The sequence below is a fragment of the Plasmodium fragile genome (assembly GCF_000956335.1).
Source record: "Plasmodium fragile strain nilgiri unplaced genomic scaffold supercont1.1, whole genome shotgun sequence".
Lineage (NCBI taxonomy): Eukaryota > Apicomplexa > Aconoidasida > Haemosporida > Plasmodiidae > Plasmodium > Plasmodium fragile.
Genome location: NW_012192581.1, coordinates 700,339 through 723,224, shown reverse-complemented (window position 1 = coordinate 723,224; position 22,886 = coordinate 700,339). Strand labels below are relative to the sequence as shown.

At 41.7% G+C, this 22,886-nt stretch overlaps 6 protein-coding genes across 6 annotated transcripts; 4 read left to right on the top strand and 2 right to left on the bottom strand.

Moving 5' to 3' along the window:
* Positions 1-90: 90 nt before the first annotated feature.
* On the top strand, positions 91-7,998 carry AK88_00157 (uncharacterized protein; the record flags this gene model as incomplete). Its single annotated transcript, XM_012477808.1, has 1 exon — positions 91-7,998. One exon carries the CDS (start codon positions 91-93, stop codon positions 7,996-7,998), a length of 7,908 nt encoding a protein of 2,635 aa, XP_012333231.1.
* Positions 7,999-8,474: 476 nt separating this feature from the next.
* AK88_00156 (uncharacterized protein) lies at positions 8,475-10,688 on the bottom strand (the record flags this gene model as incomplete). The annotated part of the gene is made up of 1 exon (XM_012477807.1): positions 8,475-10,688. The coding sequence occupies one exon, from the start codon at positions 10,686-10,688 to the stop codon at positions 8,475-8,477; it is 2,214 nt and encodes a 737-aa protein (XP_012333230.1).
* Positions 10,689-11,889: 1,201 nt separating this feature from the next.
* AK88_00155 (uncharacterized protein) lies at positions 11,890-13,437 on the top strand (the record flags this gene model as incomplete). Its single annotated transcript, XM_012477806.1, has 1 exon — positions 11,890-13,437. The coding sequence occupies one exon, from the start codon at positions 11,890-11,892 to the stop codon at positions 13,435-13,437; it is 1,548 nt and encodes a 515-aa protein (XP_012333229.1).
* Positions 13,438-16,454: 3,017 nt separating this feature from the next.
* Positions 16,455-18,602, top strand: AK88_00154 (uncharacterized protein; the record flags this gene model as incomplete). Its single annotated transcript, XM_012477805.1, has 7 exons — positions 16,455-16,739; positions 16,928-16,997; positions 17,111-17,162; positions 17,322-17,461; positions 17,585-17,848; positions 17,970-18,041; positions 18,211-18,602. The coding sequence occupies 7 exons, from the start codon at positions 16,455-16,457 to the stop codon at positions 18,600-18,602; spliced, it is 1,275 nt and encodes a 424-aa protein (XP_012333228.1).
* A 761-nt stretch (positions 18,603-19,363) lies between these two features.
* AK88_00153 (uncharacterized protein) lies at positions 19,364-21,061 on the bottom strand (the record flags this gene model as incomplete). The annotated part of the gene is made up of 5 exons (XM_012477804.1): positions 19,364-19,395; positions 19,537-19,594; positions 19,717-19,798; positions 20,090-20,135; positions 20,338-21,061. 5 exons carry the CDS (start codon positions 21,059-21,061, stop codon positions 19,364-19,366), a joined length of 942 nt encoding a protein of 313 aa, XP_012333227.1.
* Positions 21,062-22,073: 1,012 nt separating this feature from the next.
* Positions 22,074-22,850, top strand: AK88_00152 (uncharacterized protein; the record flags this gene model as incomplete). The annotated part of the gene is made up of 1 exon (XM_012477803.1): positions 22,074-22,850. One exon carries the CDS (start codon positions 22,074-22,076, stop codon positions 22,848-22,850), a length of 777 nt encoding a protein of 258 aa, XP_012333226.1.
* Between the last annotated feature and the right edge of the window lie 36 nt (positions 22,851-22,886).

Genomic DNA, 22,886 nt, shown 5'->3' with positions numbered 1-22,886 from the left:
AAACGCAACTCATTTGAACGCGTTCCAATCTGTGCACCGCTTCCCCCCCGTCCCTAAGTGACGAACGAACCGCTATCAGCTTAGCCAAACATGAACTCCAAAAAGAACAATTTAAACAAAGTCGGCAGGCAAACGACGAACCCTAATTTGGGAAGGAAACATAATTCCTATAAGGAAAACACCTACGGAAAGACGAACGGAGGGAAGGTTTTCAAATTCATGAGCGATTTGAAGTATAATGGCTACGGCAAGAAATTGGACGCAGTGCATTCTGACAACAGCTCCAGCACGAGTCGGAATGGAAAAGCCTACGGCGTAAGTAGCAAAAGAAGAAGCAAACAAAGGCAGCAACATGTGGGGGATGAAGAATCCGAGGAAGATGAAGACGATGCGGAAGAGGAGGAAGAGTCGGAAGAAGAAGACCCCACCGCCTCCGCCGATGGCGAAGACGATGAAGATGAAGATGAAGATGAGGATGATGATGATGATGACGATGATAACGATGATGATGATGAGGAGGACGACGACGAAGACGACGATGATGATGATGAAGATGAAGACGAAACGAACAGCAGCCAAATGAGCGATTTCTCTGTAAAAAAAAAAAGAAAAGAAAAAAACCTGCATAAAAATGACAACTTATACGAGGGAATAGAAACATCCAGTATAAAAAATAAAGTCAATCAAAAAAATTATAACTCTGATTACTACGATATTTACTCCAACATATACTCCTATTATGATATTTTTACTGAAGATAAAAATGAAAAAAAAAAGTTTAAATATTTTAAAGACGTTTTTTCCAATTTCGATCAGAAGTATGAGAATAAGGAATATAACTACGGGGAGGACTTGAGCAAAAAACTGCAAGAAAAACACGTGCCCATTATGCATCCGAAAAAAAAAAGAAACCATTTTGATAAATCCTATACTAAAGAGGACAGGGGAAACGCCTCCCCCCTCATTCCAAACCTCCCCGCTGCAGATAATAGCAACTCGAACCGCGCCGGGGGAAACGGTAGACTCGGCAGTAACGTCAGCACTGCCTTTTTGAGTAACAGTGTTTTCCATAATGGTGAAGGCAGAAATCCCCGGGGCGGTAAGGACAATGTGGACAATAAAGACAGCAATGATAACAATGACCGCACTCATGTCGCCGCCGCGATGAATGACCTTCGCAATGAGTTCTATGCTGGAAGTGGCTCCCTGAGGGCGAAGCGAAATAACTTGAAAAAGGGCGAAGCGAACAAAGACTCGATGCTCAAAAGTAACAAGAAACTCGTACCTTTGAAAAAGAAAAAAAAAAAAAAAAGCACCAGCGAAGATGTCAGTATGAACGATAGGGAGAATTTGAGTACACACATGAACACGGACCACAGTACTAACCCCATTTCTGCTCCCGCGAACGCCGCTGCGAGTGTTTCCTCAAGTGCGAACCCAAACGTGATTGAATTTAAAAAGTATATGGGCGATCCAAAAAACGACACAGAGAACATCTACGGCAACCACGACTTTTCAGACCTCAGGGGAAGTGCGAACGCGAGCAAGGAAAAGGTGAAGAAGAAATTCAACCACCCTGCGGAGGACGTCGCCAGTATTGGTAGAAAGTCAAAGGGGAGAAGCAGAAAGCCCGGTCTGTTTGACAACCTGGAAAATAGCGAACTGAGCAGCGCTTCTGTTTACACCAAGTACACCAAGTATGGAAAGTTCGCCCAGTATGACAAAGACGCGAACCCGGTGAAGGATAGAGCCAATTTGCACATGGGTGCAACGAGTGGTGCCCCACACCGGAAAGGCAGACTCGGCAATGTCAGCAACGTTAGTAACGCCAGTGATGCAAGCAATCTGAGCAACCCCAGTAACATCAGCCTGGACAGCTCGTGCTCCATTGAGCTGGACGACCCCCAAGAGGAGGGAAAAGTGCCAGACGTGAAAAAAGAAGGAAACATGAAATTTTTAAAAAACCCAACCAAAAAGCGAATGAACAAGCTCAAAAAAATCGTTGAAATATTGGAATATTCCATATACAATGAAGAAAAGAAAGGATCTAAATTGGAGTCAAAATTGTACGACTATGTACGCCTAACGAGGACCCTCAAACAAGAAATTGCAAACCTGGAGGAACTTAACAACAGTAATAAAAGCAAAATGGCTAATTATGAAAAGGACATAACAAAGCTCAAGGATCAAAATGAAGAAATGAAACTGACCCTGTCCACATTCGAAAATGAGCTAAGCAGTTTAATAAACAAGTTTGATAAAAACTTTGCAAAAGACTTGATCGACACCAAGACGCAAAACGATGTGCTGAAGAAGGAAGTCGAGAGACTCAAAATGGAGATCGAAAAAAAAAACCACGAAATTAAGAAGATGGAAACCTGGAATGACATGTCCAAGAAGCTAAGTGGGGAAAATGCAGTAATACAGGGAGGGGCAGGAGTAGTGCCCTCTGCTGTACACACGTCAGGAATCAGCAGTACAAGTACAACAAATGGTCCATTGAATAATGTGAAAATGGCCAGTGGGGTTGTTAACTCCACCAGTGCAGAAATCACCGGTCACAGAATACCCGCGCGCAGTGACAAGAATGAACAGGGAAGAGACTCCGGAAAAAATCCCCTCGAGAAGAACCTCAAAGAACCAATAATCACCGAGTATGAATTCCCTGTTTACTATGGTACCAGCGAAGAAATTGACGCATCCGTGGTTGACGATTTAATATTAAAAATGAAAACAATCAGAATCGTGTATGAGAAAAATATCGAAAGGTATGATGACGACACCAAGGCCACGATTTACGGCTGCTACATCTCAAACTTTATTTTAGAAAATAAGGACATATGCAATCACAAGAAGGTATTGAAGCATTTGCAGGAGCATTGCCTAGTGGAGTCGAAACTGCTGAATGTACATTTGTGCCTACGCAGGGAAAGGTGTGACAATGTTCCCGTCAAACAACTGGAGAAAGAAGTCATTCGGCAGCTCGAAAATCCAGACTCAGACAAAAACAAAGAGAAGGTGGCCCTCATCAATTCCATTATGCTAACACTTCTGTTTAAAAATATGCACATGTATAATTTATATCGACTGTTCGTAATTTGTTTAAAGTGCGATAATTTTCGGTGGATACGTTTGATGAAAAAGTCGCTGTTTTTGAAGTTTTTCGACTTGTGTTTGATCGACCCGAATGTGAAAGGGAGCGTCAGCATCCCGAACGTGAACGAAGTGCGATTAGTGCACGTCCCGCACGCAGAAGCACTCGTCGACCCAGCAGACAGCCTACATGTGGACAACTCCCATCAAGTGCAGTACGATATCAAGCACCCCATGTTCTACTGCTCCAACGAAACAGTGAAGAGACTTATCTCGAGCATGTTCCTCAACTTCGCAAAGGACCCTATCAACCCTCAAAACGGTGACAACATATACCACTATGTTCTACAGAAGAAGAACTTTGAGCTGCTCAAGTTGTTGAAGTTGTCTGGCAAAAATTACAATTATATATTTAACAAAAATGCAGAAAACAAAACTCCACTGGACTACCTAGACAATGAAGACATCAAAATCGACCTCATTTCTGGCTACATCCTAGACATAGCAGGAAAAGGAGCAGATAATTATAAAAACGCAAAGTATGACGTAGCCTTCGATCTGTACAGTGAAGCACTGGAAAAACAAATAAAACTTTCAGAATCCGTTAGAATGGGTAAATCAATGAATGAAAATATAGGGAAGCTTTACTACAACAGAGCTAGGACATTAATGCACCTGAACAAATGGATCGACGTTATTGAAAATTGCATGAACTGCCTGAAATACATTCCCAAATATATTAACGCTTTCGACACCCAAATACATGCGTACGAAAATTTGCTTGAGTATGAAAATGCCCTGTTGACGTATAAAAATATGTGTATGAAATGTAACATCAAACCGGATGATAAGGAAGACAAACTCAAGTCACAGATAAATGCCACATCCTTTCAAATTTTAAATGTCAACAGGAATTGCTCCGTCTCAGAAATCAAGCAAGCCTTCTCCAACTTATGCAAGAAGTGGCACCCTGACAAACTTGGCATCAACAGTAGTCCAGATATTAAAAGAAGACACAACAATCATTTTAAGCGACTGTTTAAGGCCAAACAACTCCTCCTTAATGAGGCGGAAAGGCTCAAAGAGAAGAAGAAAAAAGAGACCAACTATGTGTATCCTCAAATTATCGAAGATATCAATAACCGCCCACAGGGTAATAACAGATCCGGCTCGCATAACAGGCAAAAGACCGCGGCCACCCAAAGTGATAGCGTAAACGAGCCATATCAGCAGAAAGATGCTAACGTTCCCACCACTGCAAGCAACACGAATGACAGTGCTAATACCTCTCATAAGGATGACCGAGGGGGCAATGCAGGGGACGCGACCCTTAACAGTAATACAGGCACATTTAACTCAACAGCGCAGACTTCCAATTTTCCCAGCGATGCCAAGAACAACTTGTACCACACGTACAAAGACGACATTGACAAATTTCAGGAGAAACTAAAAAATTTTAACAAAGGATTGAACAACGAATCGGATAGCAACAAAAATGCAAATCCCTTCCTCAACCTATTCGATGGAAAACTCTCCAACCTCAATAACGAAAAAGTGGATGAAAATTTTTACAAAAAATTGAAACAGGAATACGAAGGGCTCTCCGATGATGATATCACCAATTTTAAAACCAAAATTTCAAATTCCATTAACAACCTCATACAGACGGAACTCAACCTTAAGAAAGAGTACCAGGAGCTCTGCATAAAGGAAAAGACAAATGTCATTATGAATGCCCGCCTCTGCATTTTGCAAGAGATACAGAAGGCGTTGTGCGTGCGATTGGACAAAGAGAGGAAGCTGAAGGTGTTAGACAGCATAATTAAGGGAAGAACAGAGGAACGATCGGTTAAGTGGGCCAAGGCAAATGGAAGTGGAGAGGCTATCGCACAGGAAATCCCCCGCGAAGGTGAAAAAGATGACGCTCGAACTGCCAAAAGCGAAGAGTATGCCGCTGATCCCCAAGGGCAAGACGAAAAGGAAAAGGAATATCTTCAAAAAAATTCATCCAAGTTTGCTAAGGGCGCATCCGAACCAGAGGTCAAATGGGAAAACTCCAGAAAAAAAAGCAACGCCAATAAGGATGACCGCTTTTTCGATGATACGGAATTCTTACGAGATGCGCAAAACAGCAAAGGGGATAGCGGACAGGCGACAACGGACCGAAATAAGCAACACCTCGAAGGAAGTGATGAACATGGCGAAGAAGGCGATCATTCCATGGATAGTAGTAACAATGATGAGTATGATGATGGATCCGCTGAGCAAAGTTCCAGTAAGCGACACGGAGACCCAATGGAACATGCAAAAAACACGCAGAAGGAAGCGGCGGAAGAAAAATTGCACGAAGGTGCCTCCAAGAAATTGTTCTCCAATGACGACAGGGGACACTTCGAGGACAGCCAAAAAAATAAAAACACCCCAAGTGCAAGCAACAACGATTGTGCAGGGGGTGACAATGTCGGTCACAGAAATAGGCGAAAAAAAAAAAATGAAGATTTTAAGGACAACAATATACAGTGGGAGGAAGACGAAACAGATAGAGGTGACAGAAAAAAAAACCAAAAAAACAAAATGGCTGCAGAGAACGACCATGAAAACTTCATATTTTGGGATGAAAAGGAGAACGCCCATCACGAGGGAAAGGAGACTTCATACGTCTTCGAGGATGCTGATATATTCCAAGGGAATAATCAAGGGGAAAATGACGGCAATAATTTCTTCGACAGCGTCAGTGCTAATCAGTCGAGTCAAGCCAACCAACCATTTGGGCACTCAAACAGATTTCCTGGGGATAGCAACTCCATGGGCGAATATGAAAAGAGCTTCACTGGTGACAGATTAGAAGAAAACAATTTTTTTTTCTCAAATAAGGGCAACAAACGGAGGAATGGCCTAAACAATGTAATGGGGTCATTTTACGATGAAAATACTGAACAACAGCCAAATGGGAATGAGCACGACAGTTTTGCCGGCAAGAGAGAAGGCGAGGTGTTTCAAGAAGACGCAGAAGAAGAGGAAGATGAAGTAGGAAATAACGGGACAATGACCAGCAGTCACCATTTCGCAAAATCGATGAGTGAAAGGGACCCGTTTGATTTTCCCCATGGGGACAATTATGATTACGAATTGGAAAGTCGTGCCGGTGATGGGGGTGTCGCGGCAGAGAGTAGGCATTCCAGGGAGGCGTACGCCGAAGGGGAGGATGCCCAAAATGTCGGCTCAGGGAACTGCGCGAATGCCAACTCGCACAAAGTGAATTTCCCAAACGAGCAGGATGCGCACTACCATAGGGAAAGAATGAAGGATATAATGGGCTCCACAAATGGGACACCTGGAAATGTGAAGAAGGTCCCCCAGAACGGTAGCAGCAGCTCCAACGGAAGTGTGCAAAGTGACGGAGAGGAGGACATCCAGCACGGCGTTAGGACGACGACAAATAACGGCGGTCCTGTTAGCTCCTCGCAGTATAATAACGATTTCCACGTTGACAGCTCCATTTATAACCACAGCGATGATAATTACCATATAAATGACGCCTACGAAACGAGGAATCAGCGTCATATACAACACGTAGAAAAAAAGCATCCACCACAAAAAGTAGCGGATCATAAAGTACAGGACCATAACGTACACGGTGAACAAAACGACCCAATTAACTACTCCAACAGCTTGAAGAAGGAGGAACAGTTCGAAACAATGCGATTCCCTGGTAGCAACAGCTACGTTCACAAAGGCTTAGACCAAAATATGCTTAACCTACTTAACATGGACGTCAACCTAGGACCAAGTAGCTCCTCAGGAAATTTGAATTTGACATACACAGAAAAATTTATGAAGAAAAATTTAATGTACTCCAATGACGCCGTGGACAGAGAAAAGAGGCGAAGTAGCTTCAAGGAGCAGGCAGGCACTAAGTATGCTAGCGATGGGGAAGAAGTAGGAAACGGCGAAGATATTTACGGGCTCTATAATCATAACATTGGGGGCATTAGCGGCAGTAACGGAAGAGGTGACCACGATGTACACAACTTCGACTCCTCGTTTTTTACCCAACACGCGCATTTCCCGCAAGATTCATCCACAAATGGAAGAAAGAATGGAGAACGGATCTCAACCGCACGAAGGAACAGCAACAACACCGAAGCTTTTGCCAATTTAAGCAGCGGTCACTATGAGCAGGAAATCGAAACACAACACCAGACGACACTTCGCATGTCGCAGCAGGGATACAAAAATGCAGAAGGGGGAACCTTTTATAACAGCCCCAACAACGATGTCCACTACGCCAACGAACGGTACGAAGAAAATTATCAACACGAACAAGGACAATACAACAGTTACTACGCACCCGATGAGGAAGATACACCAAATTATCCAAACAATAACGATGATAAAAATTTCTTCCAAACATATATTAACACAAATCAAAGTAATACAAATCATCTGTATGAGAATGACATGAACAGTCCATTCCCTGAACAAGTAGACGCCAAACAAGATAGCGTCCTCTATGATGACAATAATTTTCCGAACAGTAATTCCAACATTTATGGAAATCACCTGAACAAGTCATACAATTATGATAATATAAAAGTGAAAAATGACAGAGACAAAGATCCCAGTGAGGAAAATAACTATATCAAGTTGAACAAGTCCTCCTTGGATAAGCTAACCCCCAAAGTTGATGTGAGTAAAGACAGGCCCTTTGATTTAGCGGAGGGGATAACGATGGGTGCTGCCACTACCCCGGGTTCTGCACCTGTCGAAGGTTCTCTACCGAAAAAAATTTTTAAAAAAAACGTGAACAAAGATGACAAGCACAAGGTTGCCGATCAGATGAAACGGGGGAAGGGAAAGGTAACGGACAGCGGGGTTACGAACACCAGTAGGCAAAACAAGTGAGAACTTCGTTCAATGGATATGCCCCAGTGTGTAATCTGTACACTGTTCAACCCAATAGGTATAACGCGCCAAGCGGTCGCCTCACCAACCAAGCTGAAGGAGCAAGCAATATAAAAAATATATTCACTGCGAACTATTGTGGACATGTAACTGCCATGCGCCTGCATGAGTGTGAAAACGTAGGTACGTTCCTACGTGCTTGTACATGTAACTATTTAATTCCACCATGAATCTGCTTAACTGTTTGCAACAGCCTCCCTGTGTCACATTTTCTTAATTAACTTTTTTTATACCTTTTGAAAGATGTACACGAGAGGATATTTTTTCTTCATCCCCAATTGAACTCGCCATTTTTTGTTTTTTAATAACACACAACATGGTAAAAAGAATTTTGAAGTACATGTATCTTGTTCATGCTTGGTAATAATCCGGGCAGGGACTATATGCCACTCTGATTACTCGTCGCACATGGCTCATTATCCACCCCCTTTACCCACATTCTTATTGACAAAATTTAAAATTGCTTCTTCCCTTCTGCCAAAATGGGCATCCACCCCTTCCTTCTTTATACGAAAAAAAATATTCCTAATATGAGCCAAGTCGAGGGCATGAAATGTGTGCATGTCTGTTATGATCAAATCCAGCAGGTCTTCTATAAGGAGGGTAACCCTGCAGGGAGACCCAGTCTGACATGGAGATGCAATGCCGCTATTCTTCTCACCCATAATAGGAAAAATTTTTAACAGCATATTCAAAATCTTCGGATAATCACGTGAACACATTTTCTTTTCTTTCATAAAAAAAGTTGCGTAGTCAACCAAAAAGTTTAGCAAAAATCTGGCTTCATTTATTTGTTCCAGCGCATTGCCATCCCTTCCTTGACAAGTTACTACATTAAGGAGGAAGTCTAAAAATACGTCACTCGAAAAGCTGTTTATGCCCATGTTCAGGAGGAGAGGTTCTTTATATATATCCTTCTGTCCCATTTCCTCGCCCATATTTTTAACATACAACACATACACCCTTAGCATTTCTGCCCTCGGGTGTTTTAAAAGGTATGACATGATAACTACCTTCTGAGAAGGCGCCGCAGAATGCACAATTTGGAGACTCTTTTCGCACAACTGCTCAAAAAAACGATCTTCATAAAAATCGAACACAGAAAATGCGTAAGACAAATTGCTTACATCTATGTAATTAATCCTGTCCACATGTATATATTTTGAAATTAAGCCAAGGAGTGCATCATCCCGATGTTTGTTTTTCCCGAGGCAGTAGGTCAACAGACAAATGTGGGAATATTTCTTGCTTGGTCCATTTTCGCCATTCTGTTGCGCAGTTTTTCCTCTACTTAACTGAGTGGAGCTGGCACTAAAACTTGACCCCTTATGTAGATTTATTTTACTGTAAGCATTATCCGCTTGGAGGCATGATTCCCCAATGGTGTGGTGTCCCCAATTTAGGTGTGCTTGACCATCGTTTATTTCCGTTTTGTTCATTTCTTGCTGAATTACTGTCATCTGGGAAATGCCCCCTCTGTGTGTATCCTCCAAGGAGTAAGAGGGATATTCTTCCCCGGACATCCTTCCCCCATTATCGCAGTTTCCATGCAGGTGTCCACCTTTGTCGTTATCAGCAATCCGTACAGTGTTATGTAAACCATCAACTGTAGCATCAACACAGTTTCTTACACTTTGTGATAGTTCCTTCTCCAACCTTCGTTTTGTCTGATTACACAAATGTAGAAAAACCTCATAATCGTATATTTTCATTTTTGTGTACGAGTAGGCTATTAAAGCGATCTCCTCCATATTTGCAAAGCATATTTTATATAACAATTCTCTGCTAATTAAGTTTACGAATGAGTCATATTTCGTCTGAAGTCTTGAATAAGACAAGAGCAGTTGGGAGAGATCTTTTATGTTAAAATTTTTGATCCATCTTTCGTCGATATTTTCTGCAACTAGCTTGAAAATGTTGTATTCCTCATAGTTCACTTTGGACAGATAATTCAAAGCCGTCGTTATACTATACGGCTGAAGGAACGGCAAATGATGCTTCAGTTCGTCGCAAATGTCGTCCCATAGGTGTTTATCACGGTGGTGTTCACTCGGGCTGCCCATTTTGCGTACATTTGTTGTACTTCGGGTTGAAGTCACTTCATTTTCACTTCTCCTATGTTGAATAATTCCTTGTTCTTTCGATTTATGTTGCAGTTCCTCCTTAGTGGTGCATAAGCTATGCCCATTTGAATGGCGCGTGCTGGTATTGACCTTACAGTTAGGACTAATTTGTGTATCACTTGATTCAGCAACAGGATTATTTTCTCCACTTAGGAAAGCATCCGAATGAGCACTTTGTCCACAATCCACAGTACGCTTGTTTGTGTAGAGGACACGATCTTGTGCTTCATCCCCACGGACATGCCTCAAGTATAGCATTTTTGCTACTGTTCCCAGCTGATTTCCAAACTTTTTACGCGGCAAGTTCTTTACGTGTATTCTTTTCATCCATAATTGCTTTTTCTTATTTCGATTTATTTCTTTATTCTTTAACACATGTTCGCTGCATGATGAGAGGCTGTGGAAATTTCTCAAAATGGCGCCTATCCTTTTATCTACAAAAAAATTACGTTGTTGAGCGATTCCAAGGTTTTTCAAGCAACTTGAAATGCATTTTACTTCATTCATCTTTTTTTCACAAAACGTACATTTCTGACCATTGTAAACGTGGGCTGTGTTTAAAAAGTCACGTTGTTGTGCATCCCAAATGGTCACTTGTTCGGGACATGTATGCGATTCATTTGACCTACGTTGTGCCTACGCTGAGCATTTGTCACTTCCCTTTCCCGTTTTCCCCGTGGTGCCTGGTTGTTCTTCAATTTTTGGTGAATTCTTTCGCACTGGTCACATTTCTCATTCACACAGTGTTCTCCCATGCAGTGCGGATAATCATGTGCATAACGCGTGCACAGATAAAATGCTACGCATTCTTACACCTCATAGGTTCTATGACCACGTGTTTCCTATGAGTCTATCAATCGCGTGACGCGAAAGCTACGAGTTGGATCTCTCTCGGTAGCATTCTCTACAGATCATTTTTCACACCAAAAGGTTGCAAATGGTTTTGCTAAACACGATACGCCCATTTGTTAGCATACCTTTTTGTGTGTTTATGAACGTTGCAAAAATATGAACGGGTCATACATTTATCGCCATTTTATTAATTAGGTAACTATTTTTTTTTTTTTTCTGTTCATGTAAAAGGAAAAATAGCTAGCTGTTAGGTCACCATTTTGTGTGTTTTTTTTTTTTGTTTCGGGCAATTATGAATAATACGTTATAGTGCATATTTAAATGCACACATATGAACACAGATCGTTGCTCGTCAGCAACTTTCTACAGGCATATATTTTTTTAATGCTTTTTTTTTTTTTTTTTTTTTTTTTTAAGTGTATAAATGCTCTACATCTTGCATATGCGCACACATTTTGCATTTTTTGCACTTTTCAAGAAATGATGTTTGGAAAGGTACAATATAGCGACATGCTACAATTTTCACCTTGTTGTTTATGTTTTAAAAGTTGTTTTGGGTGGGACACTGGTCGAGGCTTAAGGGACATGAGCGTGTTTGTAGTTAAATATTTTTTGTCCCACGAGTGTATGTAGGCGTCTTCCCCATGTTTGTAGATACGTAATGTTCGACACGTTACAAATGCGATTCGCATGTTATTAATCCCACGCTTCATTGTTAAACGAATTGTTTTTTTGTGCGCTCAATTTATCGAGCCTTTGCACCATAACGCGGTTATCTCTTTAGGTACACATTCATACTTATATATATATATATATTTATTTACACTGTGCGCACCCCCCACCGCACGTCGCCAATATGGAAACCACGACAAGCAAAAGCACCAGCGCCCTAAGCAGTGAAAGCAGCACGGCGAATTTATCAAAGCACCGCGAAATGGAACGAACTTGGACAACAAAAAATGGCGCAGACGAAGAGCAGTCCGCCCTGTCACTGAAGAGGAGTATTCAACCTTTCAGTAGAGATCGCAGCTACGCAAATGGCCAGACGAAAGAAACAAAACTGATAGATAACGCAAGCACCGACTTCACAGGAAAGGAAATAGCCACCCAAACGTGTATCCCTCAGAACAAAACTAAAGTGATAGAGGTCCCCGAATTGAGATTCATAGATAAAATTGAATACGACCCATTTGTCATCGAGAAGTTAAGGTATGTTCCAAAACAAGTTACTAAATATAATATTATCGAAAAGCCAATAATAAAAAACATCGTGTCAGAAAAAAAAGTGGATGTTCTCTATGTTCAGGAGAAAATAAGTTTTAAAGACCAGGAAATTTGGGAGGAGGTTTATAATTACGTTGATAAGGATAATGACAGGATTTTAAATGAACAGGGAAGTACATGGCTTAGTAGGGCCGGTTTACCCCTAAGGGGGATGACTCAAGGGGAGTGTGACTCATCGGCGTTATGCCCTTACGTAAATAACGACATCAGACGCAATAGTATGTATCATAACAACAATCATAATGATAACAGCAACAGTATAGGGGGCGCCTCAGATGGTGTATTGCCCGCTCTACTGGAACCATTCGGACCGCAAGTAAACATAACAGAAAATAAGATATTCGAAAATGTGTTCGTACCAAAGGTGGAAAAAGTCGTCGAAGTGAAAAAGAAAATTGACATACCGATTAACTTACCAGTGCCTTACATAGTTCCTAAACCGAAAATCGTAGATGTAGACATTCCCGTTTTTAAGTTTAATGATAAGTATGTGCCCGTGCCAGTTCGACAAAGGATCATACCAAAGGTTACATGGACAGATAAAGTTTACCAAGTCGATTGTGTGGTGGAGAAGCCATATCTGGTCTACCACGACATAGTAAAAATTGTGCCGACTGATACGAAAATTTCCGTTAGAGAGTACCCAAAGGGAATAACTAAAATAAATCCAGAAGAATTATACGAAGCAGACAATTTGGCATTGTGGATGAGGGTAAATGCTGACCTGAAAGAGGAAAAGGACGCCTTGAAAAAAACACAAGATAATTGCTCTGATCGTACATGTGAATGTTCCAACTCGGATTCGTTTGAGGCATGCTCTTCCACGTCAGAGTTGAATTCTTCCCAAGACGGTGCAACTACCATCAAGTCGTCTAATGAAAATATTATGGACACACTGCCCATCCACCCGGGACATCCCCTCGAGATGGTTCACTTGCAGAATAAGTGGATCAAGCAAGACACAACGAAAATGCAGGATTTGTACCAGGACAACTTCTTCGACGCGCACAGAAATGCAGTGTTTAACTTGGCCACTCGAATTCCGCGAGAGGCAGAGATAGAGGTTAGGCAAATTGCGCAACTTCAGCGGTGCATGGAGAAGAGGGAGTGCGACAACTGATTAGCCACTGCCCTCGTGCGGGGGTGTAAATGTGCACACATATGCAAGTAGAAGTCTGGACTATTTCTGCGCTTGCATGAGAATATTGTTGTCCCTTGTGCTAAATTTGACGGGGAAGTTTTCCCCTGTTCGCCGCCCAATTACCTGTTCTCGTGCACGTGCACTGAGTCTACATTGCGCAGCATCCAGAGCGGCATGACGTTGTTGTGTCCCCCCTACATGGGAACTCGCGCGAATACATTTTCTTTTCCGCCGCGTGCAAGAAATAACTCCGAATTTGTGCTCCACTGTTTGAGCAGAAAAAAGAAAACTCACTTATTTGTTATCCATGTACAGCCATTGGTGCCTACGTGTATGCAAACATAATCATGTACTCAATTTGGAGCTGTGAAAATATGGCCACGTTGAGCAGCACGTTGATAGAAAACCGTCGTCCACGTTCGACATGTTCGACAAGTTTGGTTAAGTCACGACGAGGAATCAGAAATGGTGAACAATCAAAAAGGGTGAAGAACAGCGCGTGCTGCGTGGTCATGCGTATGAATAATGGAAAGAGGGGGGGTGGATCACGGTTTTGATTTGCCTAATGAACACACAACATCGCTAAAGAGTAGTAGTCGTAGGGCAATAATGCTTTCACGGTATCTATGCCAATGTAGGTTTGTAGAGTGTCTACCTTTGTTCGCCATGCCCCCCTGTTGGTTAAAAACAAGGTATGGGCTAGTCGACGGTAGGCATATAATGCTGGATTGACTTGGATCACTATGGACGCTGGAAGTGTGCTAGAAATCGCAAACAAATCGATTGAAATGTGCTATATTTATGCTTTCTTGGTTTATGTGTTGCTGTCCCTCTTGGGCAACACCAAACTGTGAAATATTTTGCTCGTCATGCAGAGTGCTCGTTGAAGACGTCGCCTGTATGTTCGTGTAACGCGAAACACATAAAAAAAAAATATATATATATATATAAGGAAACAGGAAAAAATATATTATACGCATTCGCGCAAGTGTATGGTGTGCCTGTACATTTTGGTACACACCTTTATCTGTACATCCTCCCCCCACATGTGCTGAAACTTGTAAAACGAGGAACACACAGGTGTCAACTGTGACTGGTGTGTACGTTAACATTTTCTCCACAGTTATATACATGTGCATCTTTTTCATTAGTTTCCACAACAGGGAATATTTCCGAATGTGAAAATCTGTGTAAAAAATTGCAGCTACTTAACATGTGGTGGTGGTCAATTACGGACTGTGTGCACAAGTTGATGCAACCAGTTGAATTTTTTTTGTGGCTACATTTTTTTTTTTTTTGTTTTTTTTTGTGTGTTTTAGTATGTACTGTTCAAAATAAACAAATTTGCATTTTCATTTTACATTCCTTTTTTTATAGCGGCGTTTTGGTACATGTTGTAAAAATTTCCCAGTGTTGCATCCCCGCCCACCTTTTCCAGTTTTCTCTTGTTTTTCCATTTTTTCCACTTGCAAAATTTTTCCAAGTGCCTGTTTACATACTATGCGATTGTAACATCCCGCCTCGAAAATTAAAAAAAAAAAAAAAAGTTGCACAACGTTGCATACGCTTTTGCTGCATACAGCTACTGCGCGCTGTTGTATGGGCAAAGTGCCCACGTGATGTGTAAAACGTATTTACATAAAAGTTCGCACATGTATATGTGCAACCACCGTTGCGTGTCTACACATTGGTATAGGGAGTAAAAGCGCAAGCGTTCGTATGGGTCATTAGGCTGCACACATACGTTTAGGCAAACGAGGGTTTATGTGGCGCTTCCACGCGTAGCGCTAGAAAAATTGGACACGGACCCCTGGCCCCTGACCTTGAAAAGCACAGTTCTAGTGCTCCGCCATGTTAATTGTTATGTATACATAGTGATGAATTTTGCACAGTGTAATTTTTTTCTGTAAAGGATGAAATGCTCAAGCGAAAAAAAAAAAAAAAAAAAAAAAAAAAAAAAAAAAACATAACCTCGCGATTCTTGCTACTACGGTTTGTTAAAAAAGAAATGTATGTACGGTCACGCACTCGGTGAAGCTGTAAAAGTGCACATACATGCGTGTAAGCAATCGGATAAGTGAACAAATAAATAATTAAATACATATATGTACATATATACATACGAGAATTACTCACATATACATACGCGCACGGTCGGGGCCCCACGTGCATGCACGTACTCACGTATGTGCAGCCACACATACGCGCGCCGTAAATTAAATCTGTTACACAATGTTGTATAGCACGCCACAAACACAAGCAAAGACAAAGAACAAGTCCTCAAGTGAAAATGAAAAGGCTCAAAGAGTAGTTTCATTCATGTACTAAAGTAAAATATTCGAGTATCAACATATTACAGATTAAGAAAGAGTAGCCAAAAAAAAAAAATACATCTTGCTCTTGAGAGCAAAAAAATATTTTTTCGTAAGACAAAACAAAAAAAGCAAAACTGCACCTTTTTTTTTTGTATTTTTTTTCTTTCGTCCCTTCATTTGTTAATTTGAAAATACATTTATTAGAAAACAGGAGAATGCAGTGTGACACTTGCGCATTCAGAAATGTACACAGTGTGAGATGAACATACACGCATCCGCGTGCCCATGTGTACACTTTGATTTCATCCCATTTGAACAGCACAATTGTAGCCAGTGATTATTTTTCCCGTGCCAAAAAACCGGGGGGACACATAAAAAAAGGCTCATTAGTAAACCTCGCCCACTCACACCCAAGTTGTCACACGGCCCAATGCAACCAGTTCCTGCCCCCGCCCAACTTTTAACACAATAGTTGTAAGTAAGTTTGTTCCCCCCACTCGAAACCTAGCATGGGAATTTCATTTTTTCGCGTTGTGCAATTTTCCCATTTTAAGGCTTCTCTGTGTCCAATTTGCCTTAAACACCCAATGGAGCATTCTCCTTGAAGGGACTTAGCCCCACTACCAATTGCCCCACTCACACAGCTCTTTCCCCCCCTCCCCTATTTGCATTCAGAAGACGATGGAAAAGGGGTCTGTTATTGTGCACAACAAAATAAAAAGAAGAGAAATAGAAAAATCCAAAAACAAAGACCTGAATTTAATTGACAACTACGGAATACGTAATCATAAAAATGCCGCATATAACGACAAGAAAATAAATAATAAAAATGCAAAGTCCTCCAAAAACAACTCAGAATTTAAGAATATTAATGCAACTAACGAAAATGACCCTTTCTGCTATGAATGCTACCATGGGGGAAACTTAATTTGCTGTGACAATTGTGTTAGGTCCTACCATATATATGTAAGTGCCGTTCGTGGGTGCTCATATCAGGGGAGAGCACTCCAACGACCCTCTCTCCCATGTTAAATTTGCGATGCCCCTATAACATGTCTACTGCATTGTACACGCGGTGTATACCCCTCATCCACGTGCCTCTCCGCTTCTACTTCCACGTCAACTTGCACCCTTTTCCCCTCTTCCCATCACAGTGCATAGGAGAATCCGAAAAGCCCCAACCAAACTACAACTACTGGTATTGCCCCCTCTGCAGACGAAACGGTAAAGCACACGTGTACGTCCATTTTACGAAGACTTCGCGAGGGTAACATGCACTGAAACTCGCACGTCTAATGTTGCTCCTTTTTTGTCCTTTTTTTATTTCCCTTTCACAGGAGTGTCTTTTGATATTTCTTTGAAGAGGAGAAAAAAGTTAAAAACGATAAGGTTAGCATGCAAGTCGAAATAGGGACACCACGCACTTAGGCACTAGTGGGGAAACCAAGATGCCCCGACCCACCCTCCTATTATACTTCTTTTTTTTTTGTTGTTTTTTACGAATGTACAACTTCTCACATTCTCACCCCCACTACCACACATTCACAGTACATTCGAGAAAAAAAAAGATAAGGTGAAGCAGAAAAGCGAAGGAAGCAAATACACGGGTCAGATTAACGTGGGCGAGAATTACCAAGTGTCAAATGTCTCCACCTTTTTTTTAAATAGCCATTCAGAGAAATACGATGGTATGTCGAGGTGCACGTCCATGTGCTGCACACTTCTACATGGGCTCATCTGCTATATTGGCACGTTCCCACTCATATAATATCACCCGTCGTCCAAATTGCACCCCTAAAAACCCTTCGCAGAGGCCAACAAATCGGAGCTCGTTTACTCACCCTACCTCCTGGAACGAATGAAAGAGAGTTACCTCAGCGAGGGACAGTACGAATTGGTCATTAAAAACGATTACGAATTAGCCATTTTTATAAAAGAATTAGCAAAGAATTGGAAGTGTCAACTTGGCTGGCACCCATTTACGCCTGAATATGCCTTCAAGATTTTACACCGCGTAGATTACAACCCTAAAAAAGCCATAGAATTGCTAAAAAGCGCTGACTTTAATTTTTTAGGTAAGCCACAAAAAAAAAAGTGGCAACTTGGCGTTATCCATTTTGCATATGCCACTCGATAATTTCCTTTTTTTTTTCATCCCGACACACACCTGTCCTGATGCCCCCTTCCTATGCCAAGAAATATGCGATCCCCCCATTCGCAAATACGAAAACAAGTGGAGGCCACGGGATAAACGCGGTCAAATATCAGGTAAACCTAGGCAAGGACGCAAATAAAGATGTAACTACGCGAACTGGTACAATGTCGCGTCATAGGAACAAGAGGGTACAAGCCAATTCTGTGCCGTGGCCTTAACTGGACCTGCACATGTATGCGGTGCGTTTCTATTTTGACCACTTCGCCCCCCGTCCACGAGCAGATTCGCCGTACCCCTCCTCGGAACTACTCCAAAGCTACATCAAGCGCTCCATCGAAATTTCCCTCGATGAGAAAAAGTACAACTACCACATGAATGAAAAAAATAGGTACTACTGTGAAATAAATAAAAACAATATAATAGAATCTAGCTACCCACACGAACGGACAAGGAATGCATTGAAGAAGGAACTGGAGGAGGAAGAAGAAGACGAGGATGAGGAGGACGATGAAGATGATGAGGAAGAGGAATTAGACGAAAGAGAGGAAGAGGCACAAGGACATGATGAAGAACAAGAGCAGCAAGAAGGACATGAGGAAGAAGAAGAGGAGGACGAAGATTATGAAGAAGACGACAAAGACGATGAAGAATACTATGGGGAGGATTATAAATAAATTGATTCAGTCGATACAATTTCTTTACTCCTTCCTTGCTTTAAAATTCGTACCTTCCCCGTGTGCAGCATCAATATCTGTATGCCTGCCAGGGGAGTAAAAAATGGTTCTAATAGGTCCATGCACCGTCGTAGCGTGTTGCAGTGCACGTTCACGACCCCTTCCTGTACCCCTTTTTTTGCGTTCTGCAGTTTCCTCCCCTCCCCCAATGACCTACCACCGGGTTGTCTCCACCCCCATTTGTAACAACATTTGTGTATATTAAGTAAAAAAGGTACACCTTCCCAATAGACATTTTTTTTTTTTTTTCCAATTTGCCCTTCTCGTATATGTGTATGCATACATTATGTACATATACATATGTACCCATATGTGCACGTAATTTTTTTTAAAAAAATGAAGACATTAAAGTTTCCTATATTTTTTTTTTTTTTTTTTTTTTGGTTGAAATAATTGCCATATGATATTTCTCCTTTACATTTGTCAAAACGTTTTAATTAAAACACAACTGTTTTATTTTGGGGCACTCTTTCCCCACTTTACTTATCTGTGCCCGTATATCGTGTCTGCACGTAGCTGTTTTTTTTCTTTCTCTTTTTTCGTGTTCTTAAAAAAAAAAAATGGTAGGAAACGATTCAAATGAAGATTATCATCAAGGTGAGCAGTGTGTGGGGTGTACTAATTACACTTCTCTCCACAACTGCGCAGGTGCAGACGTACTTGGCAAAGTCGTCTCTTCGTGTGGTTTGTACGTCGCATGCTCACATGTCAACGACGGAATTATAGTGTTTTCCTACGGGACACAAAAAGGCACATACATGGAAAGTAGGAATGTAAAATGATATCAATGTGAGATTAATGGAAATTGGAATAGGCCCTTCCCCCTTTTGCGCTCAAAGGGGGGCATCTCTTTTTTTTTTCCCCACGCGCTTACCTAATGCATACAGCTTATGGTGGAAACATATGAACAGCTCAGTTTCATACTCCTCTCCCTGGAAAAAAAAAAAAGGGGCAATCCCGCAGTGAGGCAGACACGATAACGGTGCACGTATATATACACACGTGCTAGTTTTATTTTATTTTTTGCGAGTCACTTTAGCCCGCGTGTACTTACATATGAGATTTTCATATTTACATCATAGACCGTAATTTTCTTCTTCAAGATTTTCGAAAGGGCATTGATTTCGATTTCGCTCCTGAGAAGAGGGCAGTGAAACGCGCGATGGGCAAGCAATAGAAAGTAGACATCTGTGTTATGTAGCAACTACATGCATTCTTTGCTGTTGTCGAGTATTTCAAATGGGGGTCCCACATAATTTGGGAGTGGAGACTACAATACAAGGGGCTGGAAATGGAATGGCTTCATCACAGCAAAGGGGAGCAGTACGACGAAGGGAAAGCTTCTATATATGAATACCCCCTGTCCTTGAATCTCGTCATACATAACTGGGTACTTCGTACACACTACTCTCGTTCCCTTCTCTCACCCGTAACATCCCTGGATAATAGCTTCACAATAACAGAAGTAGGTATCTGTGGAAGTGGGGACAAATGTACAGTGTGAGAAGTGTACGCGTGAGAATGCAGTGCGGGCGCGTGTTCTTCGACATGGAAAATCATTTGGGGATTTCCCCCTTGGTACAGCAGCTTGAAGTAGCACTCGGCGTAGCACTCGAACACACGCTTGGAGGCACCATGGATGGTTACACCCCCCCAGGCACCCCTCTAAACTCACCCGCAGCCGGCTCGTCCTCCTCAGCCGCATACACAAAGTGAACAAACTCCTCCTCGTTCTGCAAAATATACACGGCAGCGATAAAGCGCAGGATGTCACTGCTCAACCCCTGCGGGTCCAAATCGGAGAAAATGCTAAAGTCAAAGGGACCCCCCTTTTGGTAGTCCCTCAAATTAACATTGTCCAAAGAAAATCTTTCCTCACGTAGGAGATGCAAAAAGTCTTCTTCGTGATATGTACAACCGCTTACTCTCTGTCTCAGTTGGTGTAAAATAGATTCGTACAGACAATTCCCATCAGGAGCGATGGGATGGATAGTTTTATTTACTTGTTTTAAACATTCGGCCAATTCATTATATTCAAGTTCCCCTACTTTGCTTCTAGACTGCTCAATCTTTTCAACCTCCATCTCTTTTCTTTGTGTCCTTTTTATATTTCTTAAAGCCTTTTTCGAGACTGTATTGTATGAATATAGCTCCGTGGCAGCTACACCATCGTTCATGTCTTCATAGTTATTCATTTCGCTTCCTCCCTCCGCATTCCCCACATTGTACATGGCGTTCAGCTTGCTCAGTTCCTCTTCCAGTTTTATCAAATTGTCGCTATTCTTATTTTTGTTAATCGTCTTTTTTTTCTTTTCCTTTTTTATTTCCTCCGTTAGTTTCTTCAGCCTGTTCTTATATTCATGGTAGCTGATGCGCGATTCGTTTTCTCCTCCATCCATGGTGGCACGACAGGTGGACACTGGCTCCCGTCACCGAAGATACAATATCCAAACGGGTGCAATCCTTATAATTGCTTTCTTTCCTCGGAGGAATGTCTCCACTCAGGAACTTCACCTCCCTCTTGACAACGGTTGAAACGCCCACCGATCCACGAAAGGGAAAAAAAAAAAAAAAAAAAAAAAAAAAAAAAAAAAAAAAAAAAAAAAAAAAAAAAAAAAACAGTCAACAGATTACTCTATACGTTTGTGGGATGAACAAATTAGTTCCCTTCTTATGGGTGATATTGACATGAACCCTGGGCAAATAGTCTCCCCTCTCATGCTCTTTCAAATATTAACAAAAATGGGGCGTAGCAAAACCGAATGAGCAGCTGCGCAGTAATCAAACCAAAGCAACAGATTAGGAGAGGCCCAATTCAACGAAACTAAACAGACGAAGGATCGAAACGAAACGTTACAGGAGCACTCCGGTGAAACGTGGAGTGGGAGCCAAGTGCACAACACCGTAATGCGGCACAATGGGAAGCACGAAAAATTGTGCTGCAACATGAAAAAGAGCTCCACAAGTGGGCAGGCAGAATCGTTTATCAAATGTGCTGTTCCTGGGAAAAAAAAAAAAAAAGCATTTTCCATTTTGTCCGCTAAATTTATGCCTTAACGCATTTCCCCATCTGCTCGGAAGCACGGGAAAAAATACCTTCAGTAGAAAGGGGGTTGGGGGCAATGAAAATACACACAGTGTGAATTTTTTCCCCCATGATTAAAAGGGCAAAAGGCATATCACTCCGTTTCGGATTGCCAACTCTGCTTTGTCAAGAACAAAGGGTTAAGGGCTCTGCTCTCGAGTACTGAAGACATTCTGCACGTTCTGCGCAGAGTGCCTCTCGAGTGACGCTAAGCTAGAGGATGCTACACCATCCGGGATAACCAAGCGTGTGCAAATAGGTACACTTGCTCATCCGTACAAGGGTAAAAACTGTCCCATTGCCATCATCCCCCCCGCACAAGGAACATGCTGAAATACTTGTGCCTCCTCATGCTGCCCCTTATGTGCATCCACATAAGCATGACGTTCGCACAGAAATACTCCATCATCCTACCAACCTATAACGAGAAAGACAATCTGCCATACGTAATATATATGATTATAAAGGAACTGAATAAAAAAAACATCGACTTTGAAATAATCGTAGTGGATGACAACAGTGAAGACAAAACAGCTGATGTGTACAAGAAATTGCAATCCATATTTAATGAAGAAAAATTATTACTCATAGAAAGGAAGAAAAAACTGGGGCTAGGTTCTGCTTACATGGATGCTCTAAAAATCGTGTCAGGCAATTTTGTAATCATTATGGATGCTGATTTATCACACCATCCTAAGTATATATACGACTTCATAGCAAAACAGAAAGAGACAAATTGTGACATCGTCACAGGCACTAGATATAATAAAGAAGGGGGAATCTCAGGGTGGACTTTCAAAAGAGTTATAATTAGTCGAGTAGCCAATTTCCTTTCCCAGTTTCTTTTATTTACTAACTTAACCGATTTGACTGGTTCGTTTAGGCTGTACAGAACAGAAGTGCTTAAGGAAGTAATCCAGTTGGTCCAGGGACGTGGCTATGTATTTCAAATGGAGGTTATCGTACGGGCCAATAAAATGGGAAAGAAAATTGAGGAAGTTGGATATGTCTTTGTCGACCGGATGTTCGGTCAGTCTAAGTTATCGTCGAACGAAATTTTTCAATACCTCTTTGGCCTTTTGAGGCTCTTCTGGACCGTATAGCGGGGGACACAGAGAGGTGAACCAATGACACGATAA